The sequence below is a fragment of the Triturus cristatus genome, chromosome 1_1, assembly GCF_964204655.1.
Source record: "Triturus cristatus chromosome 1_1, aTriCri1.1, whole genome shotgun sequence".
NCBI classification, from domain to species: domain Eukaryota; kingdom Metazoa; phylum Chordata; class Amphibia; order Caudata; family Salamandridae; genus Triturus; species Triturus cristatus.
Genome location: NC_140579.1, coordinates 56,051,614 through 56,078,378, shown reverse-complemented (window position 1 = coordinate 56,078,378; position 26,765 = coordinate 56,051,614). Strand labels below are relative to the sequence as shown.

The window sequence follows — 26,765 nt, the reverse complement described above, 5'->3', positions numbered from 1 at the left end:
ACCAGAAGTAGCAATCAATGCTTCCTCTTCAATATGTGCCAAAGGTAGGCGTTCCCGGCGTTTCGACCAAACTAAATTGGTATGGTAATCATCAGGACAGACAGTATAATTATCAGAGCATCCAACAGAAAATTCTGAAACAAATGTATATAGGGGTATAAAAGTCAAAGAATCAAATTCAATGATATCAGCATAGCACAAGACCAAAATATCAGTGTCAAGCTTTCGAATATGATAGTGGGCTAATCAGCAAAAAAAGAGAAAAATCCAATTGAATCTTAAAAACACACCGGGTGGTGGAAAAAGGCAAATCAGTGTGCTCACAGTGTCATGCATTAAGGAAACAAGAAAGAAGACACCGAGATATGGTCCACCAACAGTGCATGCGTCAGTCAATCATAGCACGAGGGCTCTTAGGTGATCAAAATCTGTGAAAACCTACTTGATTATGACCCTAATTTTAACTAGGATTGCAAAAAAGGTGACGCCACTCAATGTAAAATGTAAGTGGCTCCTCGCCTGCAGGGTTTCACTATTGGTTACAGACAGGAAGTATGAAAACCTGGTACTAGTAAATGTATATATGCAATGGGGTTTCCAGGTTGAGTATGGGGTAGAGTTGGAACACTTCAAGGAAGATGTGGATGCATTGTGCGAAAAGCATGGTAATGATTTGATCATTGTGATGGGCGATTTTAACCATAAATTGAATCCAAAGAAATTAGATCCTTGGTTTAAATAAATACTGCGTGCATACAACATAGAGCCAGCAGTCTTTCCCAAATGCACATCAACTAGACAAGATTTAACATTAGGGAAGTACTTGCGGTCGAAGGACTTGTTTAGTCTAAATGGCAGGATGAAAACTGATCGCCCTGCAAAACAAACCTTTAAGATAGGCATGCAGCATTGCCCCATCGATTACATGTTTATTCAAGCATGGAATTTTTCAAAAGTAAAAGGCTTCCAGGTATCCCAAAGAGAAGGCAGCGACTACAAGCCCTTGCACCTTAAAATATTCAGGGAGTCTATGAGTCACCGTGAAATAGTACTTTCACAACAATTGATGTACCCAAAAAGCCTGACAACGAGACTAACAGAAGACTATGTTGAAAAATTGACTAACTTCCAACAGACTCTAAACACGGATACTGCAAGGGGGCAAAATGTTTCTTGGTTTGAAGAAACAATATAACATGTAGTCCAATGCTTCAGAGTTGAGCTAAAAAACAAGAAAAAGTGTCATAGTGAAAAACCAATAACCTATGGTAGACATTCTGGGTGGATCAATATAGAATGTGTGAATATGAAAAGGTTAATAAGAGAAGAAAGAAGATTAAGAACAAGTAATTAAACTGAAACAGGAATATAAAGTGTTAGTTAGGAACCAGAAGAGGATTTATAAAAAGAAAAGCTGGGAGAGCCTACTGGAAACAATAGAAACAAAAAATATACGCCAGATCTGGAGACTAATACAGGGAGCCACTGGACAGACACCTGGGACCTTGAGCTGTGTAGTGGAGGAAGCAGCATGGGAAGAGTACTTAGGCGAATTGTATGGGACAGTAAGTAAACAAACACACTGCGGTGGGGAGGTTGATGAATTTAAAAATCTCTTTACTGTAGATACCGTAAAGAATACTATAAGAAAGTTAACATTATCCCGGGCAGCAGGCCCTGAAAACCTCCCTGCAGTTATAATAAAGTCCCAGTTAAATTCGTGGGCAGAATTTTTATCTCACATGCTTTTAGCCATATTAGAGTCTGGTAATATTCCCAAAACTGGAGGGGGTCTATAATTAGACCAATACACAAGAAGGGAGACAAGAAAGCCCCAAAGAACTATAGATTGATTAACTTGTTAGATATTGGTGAGAAGGTCTTTTCAAGGATTGTCCTGGTAGCTTGAAGGATTGGGTGGTCCAACGGTCGATTGTGCCGGTGGAACAAGGAGGATTTAAGGAAGGACACTCAACGATCGACCACTGTTTTACTCTATGGGTAGTGGCGCAAAAAGTATATGGAGCAAAGAGAGAAGTTGTACTATTGCTTTGTAGACTTCCGCACCGCGCTCGACTTGGTCGACAGGAGTTGTCTTTGGGAGACCTTGAAAAATATGACATCCCAGAAGGGCGCCTGGTGGTAATCTAGCAGTTACACACTCAGAACTGGGCCCAAGTAATTAAGGATAAGGTGGGATCCTTGACACAGAGAATTGCAATCAACAATGCCCTAAGACAGGGCTGTGTTTTGGCCCCCTTACTCTTTGCTATTTTTTCGGCAGATCTGCCAAGGTTTTTGGAAGTAGACAGAAGTGCAAGCCCAAAAATGAATGGAAAACAAGTATCCTGTCTACTTTATGCTGATGACCTAGTAATTCTGGACCAGACAGAGCTGAGTCTGCAGCGGAAATTAGATGCATTTAGCAAATATTGTGGTGCAAAGCATTTAACCGTAAATATGGAAAAGACTAAGATTCTATGCTTTGGGAAGAGAGATCAGAGGCTCAATTGGTACCTGGGCATATCTAAATTGGAAATTGTGAATGAGTACAAATACCTATGGGTCTGGTTTGACAAATCCTTCAAGTGGCGTATGCATTTGGAGGCCCAAAAAGTCAAAACTCGGACATCTGTCTATGGGCTGAAAAAATTAAATTGTATCTACGGGTACATGTCTCACAGACCAGTGTTAAAGGCCTACAATGCTATGATACCACCACAACTACAATACGGCTCTGAATTAATTAGCTTAAGTGGCAAAAGCAGCTGGGATGTAGAGGAAGGGAAATGTTTAAAATCCCCATTGTCTCTACCAGGCTCATCCATGGTCCAGGCAATTAGACTGGAGCTGGGAGTACAGGCACAAGTTCCCTTAGTAAGATTTTGGAAAAGATTGGGTATAAGCCCAGCTTAGAGAACTAAAATGGGGAAAAGAGGTCAGGAAGAAATTGTATCTAGTTTGTGAAAACTTAAATGTGAGAATTGACCGTAACGTAACAAAAAGCGAACTCAGAACTCTAGGGACAGAATTGTCTAAGATGGAAGACATGGAGTATCTGAGAAAGAAGAGTCAGTGAAATTTATGATAGCGAGTTGGGAGAAAGAAATTTGGTTCCCCTATTTGGATATATTACCCAATCAATGGCTTAGAGCACATGTTTTAAGATTGAGAGTTGGTGTTAATTTTGGTATGATTAACAGGAAAGTAAAAGCAGAAAGGCAACCTGATGGTACATGTAGACTGGGCATAAAGTACAATAATTTACATATTTTAGTGGACTGCCCAAAAGTGCTAGCCCTGCGGACAGTTTTTACGCCCATTTTTTTTTAAATATGTGACCGTTTCATGCGCACAAGCAATCAAACTTCTCACTGATATGACAAATCTTGAAATTTCAGTAGCCATCGCAAAGTACATGGAGGCCGCAAAAAGGATTTTCATGGAAAGGGTAATGAATGGCTGAGAGATATGATGGAAGTTAGGATAGTTTCCTTGTCAGAAAAAGCCTTGTGTCTTATATTGTTTTAAGACTATTGTATAATAGAAATTTGTTACAGTTTTTAAAAATTCTATGTCATTTTATAGAAGTGTGTATGTATAACAGTTTTAATACCGAGTAAACTAGGGAAAAAGCTCATGGAAATTGGATAATTGTACTGGAAGTTATGATGAATTGAACATATTTTTAGATTTATTGTAAAGGGTGATGTTTAATGGGTTTAAAGACTAAATGGTCTAAATAAACGTCATGTTTGACTTGACTCAGAACATATGAATTCCAAGTTACCAAATCATTGAATAATCCGTAAAACACACCCACCCAGAAGTCCTGGCCTGCCTTCTTCTCAATCGCTGTGCATAAAGGTGTAGGCATGTCGGAAGCAGCATTTAATAAGGCACTGCTCCCCAGCATGGAGACGGAGGAAAGACAACGTAACTACGTAGTAGTCAAACCTACTGACCGAAGGTCTTAAACAAATAAATAACCGGGCTGAAAATAAATGAATTAAAACAAAATAAGGAAAATAATAAATAATATTATAGAAAATTAAAACAGAAGGTACCACACATGCGTGGACATAGTGATACTATTAGACCGATCGTAAACAGGTAATTGGGACAACAGCACCAGGATAAAGCGGTCCAAAAAAGCAATCCTACTTACAAAAAAATATATAACACCTTTTGGCTAAGGCCCTATATTTTATGCTTCGAGCAAGTCAACCTCATATTTAGTGGGGTATGCAAAAAGGAAAGCTCAAGAAGGATACACCAGGACAACAACTAGCTGCAAGCAATCCTTATTGCTGGACTCCTAGATCTGGCAATTTGAGGTCAAGCTTAGTCCCTGGAACGCCACCTCCACCAGTCATATTCCACAATTACTGGATTGTGTGACTCAGCAAGTAGGAGGCCTGAAAAAGGCTCACAGGTTACCTCGAAACTTAGGTCTGTCAGCTTGAAAAGCTGCCACCCATAGCTCCAGGTATAGAGGACAGCACCTGTGCAGTGGGGATGGAGGACAACTACATGCAGATGGCGTCCAGTGCTGACTGTTACAGTACAAGTATCTCAAGTATCTATCTGGGACTCTTCAGTGGCACAAAAATGGGGGCTGAGGAGAAAGTGTACAGCCAAACTGAGCCAACTTTGGCTGCATGCAGAAAGTCCCTTCCACACACCTTCTTTAGAACCACATGGAACAAGAACTCTAGTCATCTAGGCAGCTATGTTTAAGGCAGCCAACATATAAAGGCTAGAGAGCAACTGATTTTTAAAGTCTCCCATGCGAGATCAAGCCATAAATCTGACAAGAACACCAATAGTAAAAAGTAAGTCCAACATAGACCACAAACATATGACTGCCCTGCCTGCCTTATGGACTAAGCAGGCAAACAGGATGGAAAAAAAGAAATTCAATGAAACACACACACTTCTCCAATGTCCTTGGAAGTCCCCTATTTTTGTCTACTTTTAATCGTAAGATTATTTTTCAATAAGGGAAGGCATGGTCTAAGAAATCCTAGGATAAACTCTCATTCTGAGTGAATTCCCTCAACAACAGTTAATCCTCATTCAGCCACACTATTAGTAAACAGACATGAAACAATTCCTTCAGACTAAATGAGTTGTCCTGGCTCTGGTTGAAATACCCAACAGTGCCAGACGGCATAACTACATAATTCATCAAATTTTAAAGGCATGACAACTGACAGTAAATACAGTAGACATCACCTATAACATCTTTCATTTGCACATTAACCAACATCTTAAATTCAAATGCAACCTTGCAGGCGCTGGAAGATATACTGCCATCTACCCATTCACAAATCCAAATGTGACAATCTCTTCAAACACAACCTGCTAATAAAGTATCTAGAGACGAGTTGAGTTGGAACTATTGTACGAAAGGGCTGGTCTCATAGCTGCCACTAACAATGACGGAGATCGAGTTGATTCAATGAAAGATAACCTTTAGCCTTAACAAGCTACCCCCAATGAATAAGAATTGGTGTAACACAAACGTGTTCAAAGCAACAAATAAATAATGCAACCATGACCTGGCACTAATAAAGGCACTATTAACCCCTTCTGTGCCACGCCCTTTTCCCCTCCTGTGCCGGGCGTTACATTAGTGGGTGGGGTCCATGACGAGATAGTCTCGTCATGGGCACAGCGCAACCGTGCTCCATGACGAGACTATCTCGTCATGGGCACTGAAGAGGTTAAAAAAAAATACTGTAAACATGACTGTTGATGGTGTGAATCACAACAAAACAATCTATCAATGATTAGAAAGCATTATCAAAAGGTCGTTTGGAAAATGAAAAAGGTTGGCGAACCAATTTCATTAAAGAAAACAAAGGTAATCTTCGGCATTTATAAGGAACTGGTAAATAGGGAAGCCTTTAAACAATATTATACATGCCACAACTCAAAATTGTGAAAAATCAAAAACGTCGACAATCCATGACAGTCATCCTTTATCTTCTTCAAAACAGCTCAAGAGTAGAATATAGACTAGTAAGCCTCTCTAAGACCAAACACCAACCAAGCTTCCACATAGTTAACAATATGGTGAAAGGAATGCAGCACAGCAGTATTACACAGGGTCTAATAATAAACCGGGAACACTTTATGTATCTCTACCTACCAGGCCATCAAATGGTCTTCTGGCATGCTTATGATGCAGAGACATATGAGATTCCGAGACACATAAGATTGTACGAGACACACCTAAAGCCATCTCACCCTGTAACGTATATCAAGCAGGCGTGCCAGATTGTAATCCCCTCCCCATAAGGAAGAAACACCTAGCGTCCTAGTTTCATGTGGTGCCATATTATCTAGGAATTGCATGTGTCCCATACTCATATATACAGGCAATTATTAATGGAGTGCCATCCAGGAAACCCTTAACTTTATTAAACCTACCCTTAACATCCACTGTTTTGCACTGTATTGTGTAAGGCACCCGTGTGCTATCAAAACCAATGAACCCCAAGAGAATGCAGAGAACGTAGTACTCCAAATCAGGCCTCACCATTTGTTTTCCAGTTTCCATAATTTGGATAGTATCATGTGGGTTTCTTGCAGACAGGCTATTTGTATGATTCTACGTCTAAGAAAGGAATGTAAGTGACAGTGGTTGGCAGGTGTGCCCATCCCCCTGACGTTCCAGGTAAGAAATGTGTATTGCTGGATCATGGTGCAAAAGTGAGTCGTTTCCTAAAATGGGGGAGCCATTCATGGCCCCCCGCCTCTCTGGTTGAAAGGTAGAGTACGGACAGAACATGTTGAGAAAAGGTAGGAGAGTGTATCTTGTGGGCACCCGTACATAGATACTTCACAGTATCCCCAAGTTGTGCTATATATCATGACGTCGGAGATGATAATCAATCCATACAATGGTCATAACGGCCCAGTCAACAGAGAAAACATGTACTGGCAACCCAAGCAACAGTAATCAACAGAAATTTAAACTAACAAAGGAAAATGCTACTTACCCAGTATGCATCTGTTCTTGGCATGTAGAGCTGTAGAGTCACATGCTGAGCATAGCCCACCATCTAGTGTTGGGTCCGGATGTTTGCACTTTCGGTGATAGTGCGCATGGGCTTCGACTCCATTGTTAGATTTTTTGCCGCAGAGGGTGATAATAGAGTTAGTAAGAGTAGTAAGAGATGTCCATGTATGTATGTATCTAAGTAAGATGTAACTGCAACAGGTATAGGTACCCAGGGAGGCGGGTGGGGGCATGTGACTCTACAGTTCTACATGGCAAGAACAGATGCATACTGGGTAAGTAGCATTTTCGGTTCGAGGCAAGTGAGCTGTAGATCACATGCTGTGCATAGACTAAACAACCGTTATCTCCCAAAGCGGTGGCTAACCTGTAGCTGATGCAGTGGTCTGAAATAGTGTACGTAAAACTGTTCGGCCCACACCAGCTTGCTGACTTGCTAACACATCTACACAATAGTGTTTTGTGAATGTGTGAGGTTTAGACCATGTTGCAGCTTTGCAAATATCATCTATGGGTATGTTTCCTAGAAATGCCATAAAAGCCCCTAGTTTGCGAGTGGAGTGTGCTCTAGGGAGAATTGTTACAATTATTTTTGCTTTTGCATAGCATATCTGAATGCATTTGACTATCCACCTTGCAATAGTTGTTTTGTTTTCCGAAAAGGTTTTGTCCTTTCTATGTAGTAAAGAATAGCTCTTTTCACATCTAAAGTGTGTAAAGCACTTTCTGCCACAGAATCTGGTTGAGGTAAGAACACAGGCAACTCAGCAAATTTGTTGATATGAAAGGCAGACATGACTTGGTAGAAATGTACGGTTGGTCCGCAGAACCACTTTGTTTTGATGTATTTGTATGATTGGTTCTTCTATGGTTAGTGCCTGAAGCTCACCCACTCTCCTCAGAGATGTGATAGCTATGAGGAAAGCTACCTTCCAAGTAAGGAACTGTACCTCACATGTATGCAATGGTTGAAAGGGTGGACCCATTAGCCTGGTGAGGACAATGTTGAGATTCCACACTGGAGCAGGTGGAAGTCTTGGAGGAATGATTCTTTTAACTCCCTCCATAAATGCGTTGATGACGGGCACTCTAAAAAGAGACAGATGTTGTCTGTTCTGTAGGTATGCAGCTATTGCAGCAAGATGTAAGCGTATGGAAGAAGAGTACGCTAAATTGGAACGCTGCAGATGTAGTAAATAGCAAATTATGTTTTGAACTGAAGATGGATCTATTTGGTTGTTATTGAAGTATATCACAAATCGCTTCCACTTTGTTGCATACCATGCTCTTGTGGTGGGACGTCTAGCCTCTTTGATAATATTAATACAGTCTGGTGGAAGATTGAGGTAGCCAAACTCTAACATTTCAGGTGCCAGATCATAATGTTTAGATTGCTGGGATCTGTATGTCTTATTTCTCCATGGCTCTGAGTGAGCATATTGGGAGTGAGGTGTCGTTTTTAGTGAGGAACTACTGAGAGCTCCAACAGGGTTGTGAACCAGGGTTGCCGAGCCCATGTGGGATAAACTAGGATTAATGTCAAGGACGCCTGTCTGAGCCTCTGAACCAGTAATGGAATGAGTGGGAGAGGCAGAAAAGCGTAGGCAAACATCCCTGACCAATTCATCCACAGTGCATTGCCCTTGGACAATGGGTGAGAATGTCTGGATGCGAAGTTTGGGCAATTTGCGTTTAGGTTTGCGGCGAACAGATCTATGTCTGGAAAGCCCCACATCTGAAAGAATGGGAGGAGAACTTGAGGGTGGAGTTCCCATTCGTGAATCTGTTGTCTTTGACGACTGAGCAGATCTGCAACCTGATTTTTTACTCCTGGAAGGTGATCTGCCAGGAGAAACATTTTGTGACGTATGGCCCATCTCCAGATGGTCTGTGCTAGTTGTGCATATAGTACATTGCTGTCATGTCGTCTGTATGGACCAGGACAGCTTTGCCTACTAGATGAACTTGAAACGCTTTGAGAGCTAGAAAACTTGCTAGCAGCTCTAGATGGTTTATGAAGAGTTGCTTTTGCTGCAGGCTCCACATGCCCTGAATTGTATGTGTTTGGAGATGAGCTCCCCAACCAGTGAGCGATGCGTCTGCTGTTAGCACAATCTGTGGAACTGGGTCGATAAAGGGCCGCCCTTTTGAAAGGTTTTGTGTATTGCACCACTGCAGAGAGCGATGGGTGCGGCCGTCCACCAACACTAGATCCGATAACCGACCCTGAGACTGGTTTCACTGACGTGCTAAGCACTCTTGAAGGGGACGCATGTGAAGTCTTGCGAAAGGGACTATTAGTATGCAAGACGCCATCATCCCTAGTAACTGCATGAACACTCGAGCTGGCAATGAGTGACGAGGCTGAAACTGGCAGAGCAGTTTTTGCATGTTGCGTATTCTGGCCAGATTGGGGTAGGCCAAAGCCTTTTGTGTATCTATTGTGGCTCCCAGATACCCCTGTGTGTTGAATGGCTGTAGATGAGACTTAGACAGGTTTACTGTGAATCCAAGCTCGTGGAGCAACTGCACTCTTTTGCGAGTGTGACAGACAGCTGTTTTACAAGCTGGCTTTTATGAGCCAGTCGTCCAGATATGGGAAGATGTGAATGTGTTGTCTTCGAAGGTGCGCTGCGACTACTGCAAAGCAGTTGGTGAAAACTCTGGGTGCGGTTGTTACTCCGAATGGGGGCACCTTGAACTAATAATGCTGTCCTGCTACTATGAACCTTAGGTATTTGCGATGAGCAGGATGTATTGGGATATGAAAATAGGCATTCTTTAAGTCCAGAGTGGACCGGAAGTCACCTTGTTGAAGTAGTGAAAGTACTCGTAGAGTGATCAAGTAAAAGTGGTCTGATTGAATGTATAGATTGAGTTCTCAGAGTTCCAGTATAGACCTGAGAGATCCGTCCTTATTGGGAATTAAGAAGTATAGGGTGTATACTCCTGTTCCCTGATGTTTTAATGGGACTGGCTCTATTGCTCCTTTTTCTAACAGAGATTGAACCTCTTTTTTAGAAGGGTGAGATGTTCCTGTGACATTGCATATGATCTTGGAAGAATGTTTGGGGGGAGTGTCTGTAAGCTCCAGGCAGTAAACGTATTGAATAATTTGTAGATCTCATTTGTCCGTGGTGATGGTGTTCCAGACAGAGAGAAATTGAGAGAGACGTCCCCCAACAGGAGTGGAATGATCAGAGGTTAGTGGAAGCAAGTCACTGTGTTATTAGAGGGGGAAGTGCGTGTGGAGTTGCCTCTGCCTCTTCCTCTACCATTGTTTCCTCTAAAACCTCCTCTAAAATATCCTCTTGATGAGGGTGATTGATTGTTGCCCTTGTAAGAGGAGGAGGGATTTTCTGTGGTAACAGTTTTGGAACCACCCCCTTAAAAGGAGCGGCGAAAGAAACCTCTACTAGCAGGTAATTGTAAATTGAAATTGAAAATTGAAATTGAAAATTGAAATTGAAAATTGAAATTGAAATAATTGTAAAGCCCCCATGGACTTTGCGACCTCAGTATCTTTTTTCATTTTTTCCAGCGACATGTCAACTGCTGGGCCAAATAGGTGTTCCTTGTCAAAAGGTTGATTAAGAATGGAGGCCTGTACCTCAGGTCTGAAACCTGATATTCTTAACCATGCGTGTCTGCGTAGCAACACACTTGTGTTTTCTGCACGTGCTGCTGTGTCTGCTGCATCTAATGCCAGTGGCGTAACAAAAGTTTAAGGGGCACCTTGCATGTACACAGAGGGGCCCCCACTTCGCGTTTTATCCGGAGGCCTCAGACCGTAGTTCTGTTCTGAGGGGGGCCCCCTGCAGCTGGGCCCCCCGCCCACCACTGCAGGGGATGCGGGGGCCTGTGTTACGCCCCTGTCTAATGCACATTTGATGGAGGTATTGGTAATGAGTTTTCCTTCTTGTATGAGATCATTTGCCTTAGCTTTATGCTCATCAGGTAGATATTGGATAAGTTTTTCCAACTCATCATAATGAGCGCCATCATATCTGGCTTGCAAAGCCTGAGCAATGCACCAGTGATTAGCTGCCTGAGAAGCTACCCTTTTACCAGAGGCATCAATTAACATAGACTATTTATCAGGAGGAGGAGCTTTACCTGTTTGAGAATTTGCTCTTTTACGAGCAACAGAGACCACCAAAGAGTCTAAGGGCAGTTGACCTTTGATGTAAGCAGGGTCAGTAGGGGCATCTGCATGCTTAAGTATCCCCTTAAGCATTGGTAAAGTGTGTGTTGTTTTCTGAGTGGAGCTTAATGTCTCGAATAAGAAGTCCTCCTCTAAAGTTTCTTTATGTAATTCCACACCATGATAGTGAGCAGCCCTATTAAGAAGCTCAATATTACCTATATTGTCATCAGGAGGTGATGGCCTTGATGGATACAAATCAGGGTAAGTATCTGTATGTCGATCAGTATTATAATCCTTCCATGGATCAACATCGTGTGTGCCTGTTGTCATCCCCTCCCCCTCCCCGTCCCCAACACCCTCATCCTGTGGGTCAGGTGATAGTGGTGGTGGTGAATTAGTGGGGGTAATAAGTAGGTGAGGATTAGTAGGTGAAGAAGGTGGAATATCAGGTGGTGATGGGTTTGTAGCCATATTCCTTTACTTTAGAGGTATATGATGCTCATCCTGATGTGCCAATTTCCTTTTTTCAGGTAACTTGACATGAATATGTCCAGTATCTGGGTTGATAACCAGTTCTTTTTGTTTCGGATCCGGAGTTGGAACATCGGACCAAAAGTCTTTTTCTCTTTAGTTGTAGTTTTCGGCGTCGAGAGTTTCGGCTCCAAACTCTTCGGCACCGAAGATATAGGCTTGGACAAAGATGGAGGCTAGACATGCTTGCTTTTCGGTGCCGCTAAGAGGCTGACTCGATCACGAGCCGAAAGGCTTTTTCTTGGTGCCGACCCTGGCCCGTAGGCAAAGGAAGGACCTGAGCCTTTTAAGGTTTTGGTTGTTGGGTTAAGGGGGTTTCTGTACTCATGGTACGTCGACCCTGTGTATTGTACTCCACTTCTCTCTTCCATGTCGGAGTCGGCTTCGGACACCGATACATGTTGTTCTTCTTCGGCTCTTTGAGCGTGTTCTTGGTTGGAATCTTCTCCGAAGATGTTCGGTACGGAGCCGCCTTGTTGCATTTCGTTATGTCGAGCCCGACGGTCACGGAGCATCTTCTTCGATCGAAACGATCAGCACGCATTGTAGTCCTTTTCGGCATGATCCGGGGACAAGCAGAGATTGCACACTTCGTGCAGGTTGGTGTGCGGAAACTTGGCACGAGACCTGCTAGCGAGCCCAGCGCGGGTAGCCCAACAGCCCTCCACGAGTTTTCGGATCAAAGATTCTTGGTTCGAAACGATAAGCAGAGAATAGGAAACGCGATCGAGAAACAATACAGTCGAGGGCAGTGGACTGCGCGTCGAAGGGAACCCGAGAAACGGTGCCAAACCGGAGCGCAGCAATTCACATCCAAACCCGATGGCGGAAAAAAACAGTTCAACAATGGAGTTGATGCCCATGCGCACTATCACCGAAAGGAGGAGTCACTTACCTCGTGACTGGAAAAGACTTCTTCAAACAAAAACAAAGTGCAAACATCCGGACCCAACACTAGATGCCAGGCTATGCACAGCATGTGATCTACAGCTCACATGCCTTGAACACAAACTTATTACAGTTGCAATTGTGTATTAGCATATGGGGGTAGCTAGAATTATCTCCAGCTGTATCACTGTTTCACTGCCACATCAATATGGATTTTGAAATGGCACAAAAACCGGACCATTTGCTGCTCTGCTCAACAACAACAACAAGACAAGACCAGGCCATCATACAGAACCTCACTGCAAAGGGCAAAAAGAGCTCAGGCAATGCCATCCTCTGTCATTAGAGAGACTGTATGGCCTTGTTGGGACAATAACACATCTCCTGATGCCAAGGAGTCGAAACCTTAATATGCTGCCTCAGCAAGGTCCCATAAATCTTGAACCAGCGAGGCCTGTGCGGCCACATCTTGCTCCCTAGCCGGGGCTCTCACTATATGACATGGACGCTACCTCTGCCTCCGAACTTGTTCTGAACGTTGTTTCACCAGACAAATGTCATGCCCTGTCATTTCCAGCCACGACAAGACCTGCACCGGTGCAATGAAAAAATATCTTGCCATCTGCCAGCACTATGTAAAGATCCAGCCATAGGAGAGGTTTAATTGTTGCAGTGTGCGCTTGACTTCCAGGAAACTCTGCCTTCTACACTATATTCATCTTGTGTAATAGGGATAGAAGCAGGTTTTACTGCCCTTCAGTTCTCATAGGCCATGTTTGATAGCTACACGGAAAATATGGTCTCTCTCACAGTAAACAAAAATAAGTGCTCCACCATTGGACATGGGGGCATTCCAGGGGAGATACGGAGTGGATTGGGGGATTAAAGACCACACAGGTACTTTATGTGCCCTCTCCGCAGAGAAGAACTCCCCCAGGAGCACAGTCTGATTTAGCCATATTTAAATCAAATGGACCACAGAAGGATCTTCAATCTTTTCAGGGAGTCCAATGATGCAGATATTATTTTGGCGCAACTGCCCTTCAGCGTCCTCTGATCTATCCTGGAGGAGCTGTATCCCTTTTCTCAAGTTGGTCATCTGTTGCTGGAGATCAGAGGCCGATGGTCTCAAGACTGCTAATATAAATTCAGTCTTACCAACAAGGGCAGGGTGAGCCCACAGCCTGCAGCACTCCAGTCGGGTCACATAGATTAAGGTCTTTGTAATGAGTGCAAATGGGGGTAGGAAATTAGCACCAACCCACTTTGAGCAATAATTGGAGGGCCGAACCTGTTCCACAGTTTCCTGTCTTTCCGTGTGTGTAAACTGGCTAAACAATATTAAACACTTGCTCACATTCCACTAGCAGCTATTTGCAACAATGACACCAGATTCCAAAATTCGCAGAGACACTTACCAAAAAGATTTCAATGGCACCCAGGATGTACATGGAGGCTGCAAAGGTGGTTCCAAGGTAGAAGCAAAGCCCCACTGCTCCTCCGAACTCTGGGCCTAGAGCACGTGAAATCATGAAGTAAGAGCCTCCGGCTGTGAAGGCAAACAAAAGGGACAGGTTGTGAGAGGCTATAAGACTAAGGGATTGAGACGCTTAGCAAGGATGATACACATAGATGAACATCTACTCAGTCGGAGACAATTGAAAACTGAACATCAGAATTTCAGGTTAGTGTGCGAACACTAATATTACTATCAAGACAGAGAGGAGTGACGGCTATTGACGCTGGTTTTAGATTGCAAATATGTTAACTGGATACAAAGGAGGAGGAATTGCTTCTGGTAGGGTCTGGATAGGGTTAAAGGAGTAGGGCCGTTTCTACCATTAGGCAAGGCTAGGCGGCCGCCTAGGGCGGCAAAAGGTGGAGGGCGGCAAAAAACTAAACATGCATGCATGTGCGTAATGCAGTCCCAGGGTACAGAAGGCTCCAACCCTTCAGGACTCAGTGCCCCATTTTGTCGGGGTCAATGAATATCTGTGTTGTTCGGCAGAGTCAGGGGCCCCTCATCACAATCTGCAGGGAGTAGGGGCTGGGCATCATTCTCTGTCACGCTACTGAACGGAGGCCAGAAAGTGAGAACCATGCAGATTCCGGCGATGGAGACTCTTTTTCTGTTGAACCCGCCTGTGCCCCTGGGCAGTGTGCCGACTGCGGGACACGAGAAAAGTGCTGCATATGTTCTCACATGCGTTCAGTATGTGCTGTACCATGAGCTGCAGTCTGGGGGTCGGGAAAGTGATAATGGGATACAACGTTCCACCCCTCTACCCCCTCTTCCCACCATCACTCACATTCAAAAGGCCTTACTTGGAGCACACATGCATTTTTCCACCCTAGATGGAACGAGGGCCTAAAAACACCACTAGGCCACAGCCTTACCACGACACAGGGACTGCTGGACCAGGCCTAGCTTAGAAGCCACGTCTCAAGTTTGATGGCACTATATTCCTGTTTCTATTCATGCCTTCCTTTACCGTCCACTGTTGATGTATCGTGACGGCAGGTGTACCGTGAGTGCTGCCTCCTCTGTGCACCTTTACAGATGTTACACTGCCCTCTGCTGGTAGTGCCTGCCACTGTGAGCCTGTATTACTGTCTTCTGGCCTCCGTACTCTGGTAATGTACTGCAGCTGTGCTTCCCCCGTTACGGTCACCTGTCCCTGTGTTAACATTACTGTTGCCATGGGGGCCCACCAGCATTCCGGGATATTTAATGCAGATTGAAAACCATGCAGCAGAAACGTGTACATAATATATTGGCACAAAACTCAAAAAGTGACGTCCCGGTCTGTTTAATTAAAAACAAAACAGACATCACTTAAAACTACAGATCTCACATGTGGGGGCCTCGTGGTGGTCTCCTGCTTGGAACAAGCTTTTGGAGATGGTTACAGAGCATGAAAAAACTGACAAGAAGTTTTTGTCCCAGGCTAAGTAAAAATACATTGAAGAGGGTAAAAGGAAGCACTTGTGTCGTTTGAATGGAACATTAGTATTCTGTCGCATTTTGAACAAGCATTTGCAATGCACGAGGTCTCGCATTTACGCGAGTTTGAGCTATTGGCATTGTAAATGACAATGCCTTTTATTTATGCTTTGGTTTTTAAAACAGAAATAAAAGGCATCGTCATTTACAATGCCAATAGCTTAAACTCGCGTAAAGGCGAGACCTATTGCATTGCAAATGCTTGAGCTCACATGGGGCCTTCCACCCGTTAAGTACCAAGAGTCCTGGGTGCCTGTGTTATTGTACAGCTGGTACCAGGCCCGCCCCGAAAAAGATTATCCTGGCATTGCTTGATATCTTGTCTACGATAAAGCTTGCTCGGCCTCTAGAATCTCGCCACATAAAGCAGCATACTATGGGTTGGTTTGATTCTGCGTGGGTCTGTGTATCTGCCCGTGCTGGGTGTGATTGGAGGTGGAAGAGGCCAGTAGCCCTACTGTTCTCCCAACTCAAGCCCATGATAGCATAACTGGGCAATAACTTACATAGCCACAACAATTGACACAGATGACTTACTTTAATACAGATTTGACAGTCCAGATGAGATAGAGAGACACCACAGCAGGCCTCTATTCCCCAACACCTGGATGACAGGGGGAGAGAGTGATGGTAGTAAAAGGGAGGGGGCAGCATTTTTCAATTCTCGCCTAGGGCAGCAAAACACCTAGAAACGGCCCTGTAAAGGAGGGGATAATCCGCAGAATATTTCCTGTTCTCAGGGAGATAGATTTCTGCCATCTCTTGGAATATACCTGGCATAGAAAGCCAACTACTCCATGAGGAGCTGCGTTTCTTTTTTAATAAATTAAAGAAAGGTATAATTCTGAAACACTTTTGTTCAAAGAGATTATTAGCTAATAAAGTAAGAGCAGTACTTCCAAAAAGAGGCATATTTATATTGAGCAATATTAAACTGGCCTGAAAGGGATAATAATTAGAGCTGTACTTTGAAGCAGTAAAGGTGATAAAATTCATATCTGGTAATAGAGGGACTTGTATCCAATAACGTGTATATAAGATCGAGCTCTTCCAACAAGTAGCTAGTGAGCTACTGGTAGCTCTTCAGTGACCTGCGGGGAGCTCTCCTGTAGACAAAAATCGAAAAGACTATATTTGAGACGAAAACGCGTTTAATCAACAAACCCATAACTTCCAAAGTATATTTAAAACTGATATTGAGTGATACAACTTGCAGAATTGGCAGAGTTATTACAAATATATCTACCTTGGAGCCAGAAGGGCATTGCACCTGTGGCTGTATTACTCCTAAGAGGCATTCCAAATTGACCAGGCCTTTTTTACATTACTGCTGGCAATCCTACACTGAGGTGATCAGAGCCTGTGATCATGCATACGGTGGCCACTCATGTACTCTTGTTTGATGTATACAACTCAAATAATATTAGTAGCTCTGGATGAATCCATTCTAAATAAGTAGCCCTTATCATGGAATAGGTCGGAGCCCACTGATAAATATCAACATGATCATGATCAAGGGTCCACCCAGACAATTATGGTTGCTTATTAAGTAACTACTAAATATGCAATTACCAGTAATTTCAAAACACATCTTTTCGAGATTGAACCACTAATTGGGAAGTCACAATTGTGGGACTTTTTTTGGGCCCTTTGTTGCCTAATTTTCCCAAACTGTATTTAAGGGCTTGAGTATTGTTGGTTTGTATGAATGAGATATTATGTATTCACAAGCTCAGTTTAAATTTTTATCCAGGGGACCAGGTTTACTGTCTGATTACATATTGGTGCATAGCACAGATTTCTTTTTGTTAAGAAATGTTCCTAAATTGATCAGGTTACAAACAAACTTTACATCTCCCCCATTTAAAATCATATTCGACACAATGTATTAGCTTAATACAATTAAATGTGCTCCATTTAACATACTCCTAAAAAGGGTATTAAACATGTATGAGCTACACAGGTCAAGGTAAAAACATGGATACACTCTACTAGAGTGCCCAACGATATTGAGGCAGGAATAGAGAGGTTCACCAGTCCTCAAAGTGGAACATTTATGTTGTCAACTTTAGAGTCTTTAATAAACAATAATTGTACTATGCTCTTCACAGAGGAAGCCTAGGTACAAGTGCAATCCAGCCTTTACTCAATTCAATAACCTGAGGCAAGCTGTGCGAACATTTTCAGGAGTCCCAGGGAAGGGCAGGGCAGACACGACCCATCGAGCAGGTTCATGCGGACTACCTCAGCTGAAGTTACTTGATGAAGGCAGGGTCAGAGACAACAATGGTGAAAAAGAGACCATGCTCCACTTGATTCGATCTTGGGTCTGATGGATCTTCACAGGGGAATCTTCCTCGGGCCAAACACAAATACGCCACCCAAAGGAAACAGCCCATCCCGGATTGCAGCAGTGATAAAGAAATAGAGGCGGAATCCACCTCCCATTGCAATGTGATATTTGAGCCTAGCACTTCTGGTTCTCTAGATAAGGCCACCAAACATGGTGTTAATTTCCTCCCCACAAAGTTTTTGCAGGCGTTACATCTTCTGTGACAGAAATCCACTGGTGGCTTCTATAAGCACTCTACCATCATGAGTGCTTCTGAGCACCACTCTCAAGGGGCATGCGACTTGAGGTCTGAATGCCTCACACCTCATGGCCTGGCAGGGCAGATCTTTCAGTGGGCTGCAATGGCAGTTTTTTAAACTGTGTCCTGCCACAGGACATCGCAGTCCCCCTCTTCTAGAAAGTATTTATTTGATTGACTCCTCAGCAGTCAGTCGGCTCCATCTCTAAAAAAAAAAAAAAAAAAAAAAAAAAAAAAAAAAAAGCTAAAGGCGTTTTGCCTCTAAGCATGCTGTACAACTTCAAGGTCTCTTTCCCCAAACTTGTTGAAAAGAGGTGGACAGCCAGCAACCACAGCCACATTGAAGCACAGAACAGTTGCTCAGACTCTAGTGGTGTAAGACCCCAAAACCAGCAGGTAGTTTTTGCCCAAAACGGATACTATGTATTTCAACTCTGGGAATAGTTTCAGACAGTTGCTAACATATGCTGATTCCTCCCACACTGTCCAGTTCTAGACTTTGCTCCATAGTGTCAGAATGACACTGAAGTGTAATTGGGAGCCTCATGTCAGGGAAGACCCTCAACAAAGGTACAAAAGAGTGAAAGGCTTTCCCATTGTTTGAAATGGGGGTCTCTAGTTGGCAAACGTAGGTACCTTTGTCCAAATAGGGACCCTTGCTTCTAGTCAGGGTAAGCGGGATAAATTCCTAAAATAACTGCTGCTCACCCCCTTGGTAGCTTGGCACGAGCAGACAGGCTTATCTCAGAGGCAGAGTGTAAAGCATTTGTGAACACATACAGTAATACAGTGAAAACACTACAAATGGACACCACGCCAGTTTAGAAAAATAAGTAATCTTTATCTAAACCAAAACAAGACCAAACGACAAAAATCCACAATACAGTATTACAAATAAGGCTTTCAAATGGTAGAAATAGTTCAGTTCAATGCAAGTTGTAAATGCAACACTTTTATCATAAAGTACCTTGGATGTGTCACGCAAAACAAACAAAATGGCCGCAGGGAAGGTGATGTGTCGGTTCCTTACACACAAGGAAGGTGATGCGTCGGTTCCTTGCTTCGGGGGTGATGAGTCGGTTCCGTACTGCAGCGCAGGGGAGGTGATGCATCGGTTCCTTACCAGAGAGGAGGTGATGCGTCGGTTTCTTAATGTGTGTGGAGGTGATGCGTCTGTTTCTTACTGCATCCACCAACGATGCGACAGTCTTGGCGCCTCGATGCGTCGATCCGGTACAATGCGTGGTTTCATGCAGCAGCACAGCAGGCTTGCATCGGGGTCGGTGCGGTGACCTCGGACTTCAGAGATCGTGCCACCCGATGCATCGTGCCGCGATTTAGCGAGCCGCGGCAGGCGCTGCGGCGGCTTCTTCGGCGATGCGTCAGAAATGGGTGCGGATGCAGCACGCTTCTTCAATGTTGCATCAATTTTCCAGCTCCCAGCGACACACAGCCTCCAGAGGTCCTAAACAGCAGCAGGCACCTCTTTGGCGGTTGGAATTCCCAGCAAGGAAATTCAGGGGAGCTGGTGGTGAAGTCTTTGCGTCCCTGAGACTTCAGAACAGGAAGCAAGCTCAGTTTCAAGCCCTTGGGAGATATTCTTGCAAGCAGATGACAAAGCAAACAGCAAAGTCCTTTTTCTCCTTTCCTTGGCAGCAAGCAGCCACTGCAGGTAAACCTCAGACAACAAACAGCACAGGGGCAGTATTCCTCCTCAGCTTCTCTGGTTCTTCTCCATGGTAAAGGTTCCTCTAGATTCCCAGATGTGATCTAAAAGTCTGGGGCCCTCTTTTTATACGTCAAAATCCTTTGTTCTCTGAAGGCAGAGAGTGTCTGTACCCAGCCAAAACCAGTTCTGTCCTTACTGGTGCAGCTTCCTGGCAGGAGGTGGAGACAGCATTGTTGAAGGCAGACCAGGCCCATTCAGGTGAAAGGAAATCTCCTCCCCCTACTCTAAATGCAGCCCAGGTCTATTCAGCCCAGCCCTGGCTCATCAGATTTCTGGAGCTGCTGCCCCTCTAAAGCCCCTGTCATCCAAAAGCCGGACATGTAATACACAAATCTAGCAGAGGACACACTGGATGGTTAGGCAAGAAAATATCTACTTTCTAAAAGTGGTATTTTCAAACACAGAATGTAAAAATCACCCTCACTAAAAGATGCACTTTAACATTCCGAGTACAGGCATACTAGACTTTATTTTTCCAACTTGTTCCCAGGGCCAGCTATGTTTATAAGATGTTATAAACAAACTCCCCATTCTGTCTTATGGGAACAAGTAACTTTGCAATAGTGAAAAACAAAATTAACAGCATTTCACTATCAGGACATGCCACACAAATCAGGCCATGTCCTACCTTTTACATATGATGCACCCTGTCCACAGGGGTACCATCGGCCTATCTTAAGGGTGAATAATATGTAGAAAAGGGAAGGTTTAGGGACTGCCAAGTGTGTGCGTTTGCCAAGTCGACATGGCATTCCCAAACTGCACACAGGCTCTGCAATGACAGGCCAGAGTTAGATTTTACAGGCTGCTTCTGTGGGTGGCACAATCAGTGCTGCAGCCCACTAGCAGCATTTGATTTCAGGCCCTGGGCACACACAGTGCACTATACAGGGTCTGGCAAGTAATCCAAATATGCCAATCATGGCATCATTAATCCATAACAGTAATTTACAAAGGGAGCACTTGCACCTTGGCACTGAACAGCAGTGGCAAAGTACCCAAAGCATCTAGACCAGCAAAACGGAGTCCAACACACAGCAAAAACACAGGATGCAAAGGCAAAAATGCATGGCAGACCCACACCAATGGTGCCAGGTGTAACACCCACTTAACTACCACTTCACATGTTGGTGTAAAATGTCTAATGAACAATGGAGCAGGAAAGGGCAGCGGCTCTTACATATACTCCTAAAAAAAAAAAACTCTCTTCTGTGACATAGACCCCCCATGAATGCTTTGGAGTGGTCTTGAAATTCACACTGCTGTGTTGGATTTATCCAACCTCCATTTTATGTACCACTCTAGTTCAGGAAATCAAAAGCGATTCCATGTTGCAGCAGACCCAAGTGACAATGCTCCACCCACAATAAACTGCACATGTATACAATACACACATGCTCTACATTGCCCACATGGAAGGAGTAAATTACCAATTTAAAACACAGGAGAGGCCAACAGGCAACTCTATACGGAAAGCAACAGGTAAAAAGGACCCTCTTGTCATAATTTGCTGCTGGCACCACGGTCAGTCTTTTAAAGCCTGTAGTGAAAGAGGCACTCTTGGGGTTTGGCACCCTATAATGACCTTAAACTACCACCATTTTAACTGACTTTAGTGTGTTATTTTCCCCTAGCCTGGATTTATGAGACGGTCCTGCATATGCCTGCTTCTCTTCGGTCTTGTAATCTTCTTGTTTTTCAGTGGGAGCTGTCATGGAGTAGAACAGTACATTAATATTATGAGTTCTTACTATTGGCTTTGACGTGGCCTCATGTCATCTTGCTTTCTGACTCTACCTTGCTCTAAGCTTTTCTGTGTGCCCAGCAGTGCTTGCAAGTTGTCTGGGTTATGAGACTTTGCCTTACTTCTGCGTACACAGCACACTCAAGATCTTTCTGCTGCTCACTTTTTTTTCGCTCCTCACTGACCAGAGTGAACTGGAACATGTTGTGAGAAGTGTACTGTGGAATGTACAACTCTGCCTCAGAGCCAAAACATGGGAGCTTGGCCAGCCTCCGTCTTGGCCTTGACGCAGACGGGTACCAGCCAGCTCGTTTTTTTCTAATGAGAAGGGGGCAAGATTTTCTAGAAGCTTAACTTCCCGTTGAGTAATGGTATTAAAGCTGGGTACTTTCGGGGGCCAGGTGGAAGTTCACCATAGAATAGACGTATTGCTGTGGAGGTGACGGAACTTGGGCCCTGACTGAACTCCTTCCTGGGCTGTTGAAAGGACTTCCCCAGCTAGAGTTGGCAAGGATGTTGCAGAATCAGCCGGTGAGGTGTTCCTAACCATTTATATGTATATATTTTCTACTCTTTGCTATTTGTATATATACTGCATTTTATTCTAATTGTTTTTTGTAGTTAATTGGCATTTGGGAGTCTGCAATTACTGATATATTCGGCCTGCCTTTTTAAAATATTGCATTAATAAACTTGTGTGTCAGTTTAAATGCACCAGAATTTGTCTTCTTGCCTCGCCTTTGGGAGTGCTGTGCAAAGTGTGTGATTTAAAGGTGCAGTGGTACATTTGCCTCTCTGTAGGGGAGTGCACGGTTTGGGTGTGTCCTTTTAGTGAAAAGCACATTCATTACACAGCCCAAGTGATGGTAGTCACGCTCAACAAATAAGGGCACACATGCATGCTACTGAGTCCAGCTCTTGGTCTCACTGTGTCACAGGAATCACTGGACGTGGCTTGCCAGTCTCAGAATTCCCATGCCCTTATTCTGAGAAAAAGGGTGCCTCTGCCAATGTAACAAATCTTCTCCCTAGGTACAAATCCCCCTATATTTAGTATCCACTTGTCTTCTAACATCTCACTGTCATGTCCCCCGTAATCTGTATAAAGGGGTGTATACTCCACAGCGAAATACTGATTGCGAATGGTGGAAGTTTCGTAACATTCTGAAATGCCCATACGTTACCCACTTGCCTAATGTAAGAAAAGTGCCTCGGAACATTACCACCCATCATGAGTAGGTCCGGCATTTTCAGACAGTGTTAAGCCAATACACATGTTGTAATTTAAAACAATTACATGTCTGAGACCTCCAGCCCACCTTTCCACCAGGTCAACTTTGTGTCCAACTACTTTTTTTTCCTGCTAACACCAGGAATACTGCCGATCCAATTTTTCAAGGGCTAGGGATATAGGTCCCAATTTAGAGTTTGGCTGGCAGGTACTTTGGGGCATATGTACGAAGCATAATTGCCATCGCAAGTGCCACAAATCTGAAAATCGGGCCATTTGAGATTACAAAATGCTTTTCCTGATGTTTAAACACCAAAACTGCGAATCCCAAGAATAGCAGTTTGGGTGTAGAAATCGCTATTTGGAAGGGATGTGTTTGGGCGCCCCTTCCAAGCAGCAATATCCAGTGTTATGTCTCAAGGTTTTGTGACCAAAATGCGGTTGGAAAACCTTGTTATTTTACCACCAACTCAAAGATGGTGGTAATGCCCTCGCAAATTGGAAGGGGTCCAGTGGGACCCCTTCCCCTTTGAGAATGTCGGAAAAACATTTGTTAAGAGCAGGCAGAGGAACCACAGACCACTGCCTGCTCTTAAAAAAATGAAAACAAAATGTTTCATTTTTCATTGTTAAAACACATCCCGTTTTCCCTTAAGGAAAACGGGTTGCATTTTAACAACAGCAAAAGAAAAACCTTTATTTAAAAGCAATCACAAACATGGTGGTCTGCTGCCCTCCTCAGGCCACCATCCCAGTGATGGCAGCCATTCCTAATGCATTGCAAACTGCGTCCAACCTCATTACTATTCATGAGGCAGGTCAATTTGCAACCCACCAGGAATCGCAAGTAGGAAAACAAAAATGTTCATACATAAAGAATAGCGATTTCCAAACAGGAATTCGGATAAAATTGCCATTTGGAAATCACTATTTCTACTCTTTCTACACCTGGCTCTCTGTCACATACTTGAGAGATCTCCTGCCTGCCTTATTACAAATGCATTAGACTGTAATGCTTTTGTAATAAGGTGGACATGATATCCGTCATGTTTGTGATGGAGTACCGATCTGCCAACCTCTAAATGAGGCCCGCAGACTCTTGGCACACATGGGTATCGCAGCAGGAATACCTTTGCCAGTGAGACCTTGCCCATTATCGACAGTTGCAATGTATTCTAGAAAACAATAAAAAACTGTAGTCCTGCCAAAATCTGACCTATATTGAGTGAATGAAAGGCTTCCCGTGTAGTGTGATATGTAAGTGCCTAAGTAGTGAAAACTGGATATTGTCCAGGTAAGGCCAACATCAAGGTAATTATTCTTCTCCAGCATGCTGAGGCACAATAAATGCATGCGCTCGCAAGGCTGTGAAGTACATGGCTAAGATATCAGATATTAACAGAGTTCTTCTCAGTGGTATACATCCACATTAATCGGACCCTGAATGTACTGGACTTGCTGAGGAAGCAGAAGAGCCTTCAAAGTCACAATGTCTAGGATGCCAATTCTAAAGGGAAAACCCATGACAAAGAACCCCCATTAATGCTTTGGAGTGGTCTTGATATTCACACTGCTGTGTTGGATTTATCCAACCTCCATCTTATGTACCACTCCAGTTCAGGAAATCAAAAGCGAAGTACGCGAAGAATGCCCAGGCTGAAGATGGGAGTTCAGCTCTTTATGGAGAACCCCATGGTGCAGAGCAATAAAATCATAATTTTCAAGTGGTTTAAAACCGATTGAGACAAGCCTACATTTAGCTGCCAGTGGCTGAGGTACATGTATTGCAAACCTAAGAAAAGCCATGTCCACGGACATCACTTTCATGATCATCTGGTGGGCCCAAAGTAAGGCAGAAGGGCAGGACGGTAAACCGGTAGTGCTCTGACCACATGACAAATCGGAGGAAAAGCCTGTAAGCCTTCAGGATCGGCACAAGGACACAATCCAGTTCCTGGGATACAAGGCTTAAGCATCTTGAAATTGTCCTATCCATGGAAGGTGTTCGGAGCCCCGAGACCCAGTATCAGCCTTAGGCCCCTGTTCTTCTAGCATAATAAGAGGTATCAGAAGCAACATTGGGTGCTCCTCTATGCTTCAGGTACCACTTCAATAGCACCTTTGGGGAGCAGTCTCCGACTACTGCGGCTAAAATGGCAGCACATTCTGCCAATGTCTGGCCACAACCTAGTGGATTGAGGAGATGTATAGACAACAAGAAGAGGGCATAACCAAAATGAAGAACCTGAAGGTTGTCCAAAATAACTGCATGCCGGCAGGAAGGCAAAATCAAAGTGTGAATCCTACAGGTCCTAAATGACCATTGGAAGGAAATCTAAAGTTGCTTAAGGGCAATATCGGCTAGTGAAGAATAGGATAAGGACTTTAGCATCTATTGTTGCCCCCATCCTCTGCCACCACGCCTTCCTTTGAAGCCTTGAAAAGGCTGCACTGACTGCTGGAGAGGGCTGCCTCCATCAGTAGGCATGGCTCATTCATTAAACACAGAACCTCTCGCATGACTGGTATAGCTGGTAAAAAGGGGAAAGGGAGCTGTAGCCTGGCAGTGCTTAAAGCACTCCAGTGCCAAATCTACCTTCCTTCGCTCTGTCAAATAGCATATTCATTGCCTGGAGGTCTCCATAGAATCTAGTAGCACCCATCCAAGCGTGCTGTCCAGCATAAACGCTGTTGCCCATGGAATGGCAGACATTGTTTGTAGTGTCTAGAATACCTCGAAGGATATATTTTGCCACAACCTGGCAATAAAGCCACTGGCATTCTGAATGTCGAGGTCGAAGACGACATCAGTATAACGGGGGGGGGGGGGGTGAATTGTCCCTCCCTCTAGTCATCTCTGTTGTGGTGAACTGAAAATGATGTTGGGGCAAGGGAACACAAGCAGAATCTTCCCAAGCAACAGTATGCACTTTTTTATCTTGTAGCATAACATAAGCTGAGACCTGTCTAAAATCGGTTCCAATCAAAGATGTCGCAAAGTCTTTTCCTCTGAGGTAAATTATTAGTTTTGGCTTCTCAAAGGGAATGTGTGCAAAAGGGGGTGGTGTTGAGATGCATCTTGATCCGATTTTTAATTGCATTCACTGCCCCTTGCTATACATTTATGATGGGTACTTCTAACAGCAGATTTCTCACCTTGTGAATATCTCCTGGTGCCACACTGGATCCAGAAAACTCAAAAATAAGTTCTCCTGTGCACCTGTAGGTGGCGTAGTGCAACATCGTTCCACTCAGGAAGTGATGAGCAGAGCAGGAAATAAGTGCCACCCATGTGCTCTGACATCAGTTTCTTTCGTAAGCTTGCCCAGTCTCTTAGAGGAGGAGCCAATCAGCAAATTGGAAGATTCCTAAGGTGGAACATTTTTAGATGGAAAAAAGCCCACTCCACAGAACAGAGAAGTGTCTCCACCACAACCACAGATTCCTTGCCTTACGATTAGATACCAAAGAGTTCCTCTGTGGTGGTTCTATGGAATGTCTCAGACTAAACGGTCCTGCAGATTCCGAACAGGCAAAATGCTCATCCTGGTGGACCAGACTGTCTAGGAAACAGTGCTTTGCAAACATGTGCACTGGTACCTATGTAGCTGCCACACACAGCTTTGGCTCTTTGGGAATGAGCCCTCAGACATTCTCGAGGCTGCTTCTTAGCCAATGCGCAGTTGATCTCAATGCAGAGGACTATCCATGAGGAGATGGTCAACTTCTGCACTGCTTTGCCCTAGAAAACCCCAAAGAGACCTGATCAACTATCCAATGTTTTTTGATGTGATCGAAGTACAAGTTGAGCCTCTTTTCCTCTTTAAAGGGATGAGGCGGTGCAAAGGAGGTCAGGAGAGTGAGGGCGTG

At 44.0% G+C, this 26,765-nt stretch overlaps 1 protein-coding gene across 3 annotated transcripts in view; it reads right to left on the bottom strand.

The window, feature by feature from the left end:
• The window catches only part of LOC146869374 (solute carrier family 12 member 6-like), a 720,118-nt gene that overhangs the window by 382,195 nt on the left and 311,158 nt on the right, over positions 1-26,765 (bottom strand). For all 3 annotated transcript variants that reach the window (XM_085599658.1, XM_085599660.1, XM_085599655.1), the window contains one exon: positions 14,015-14,145. In XM_085599658.1, coding sequence (XP_085455784.1) covers positions 14,015-14,145 — 131 coding nt within the window. The remainder of the gene's footprint in view (positions 1-14,014; positions 14,146-26,765) is intronic.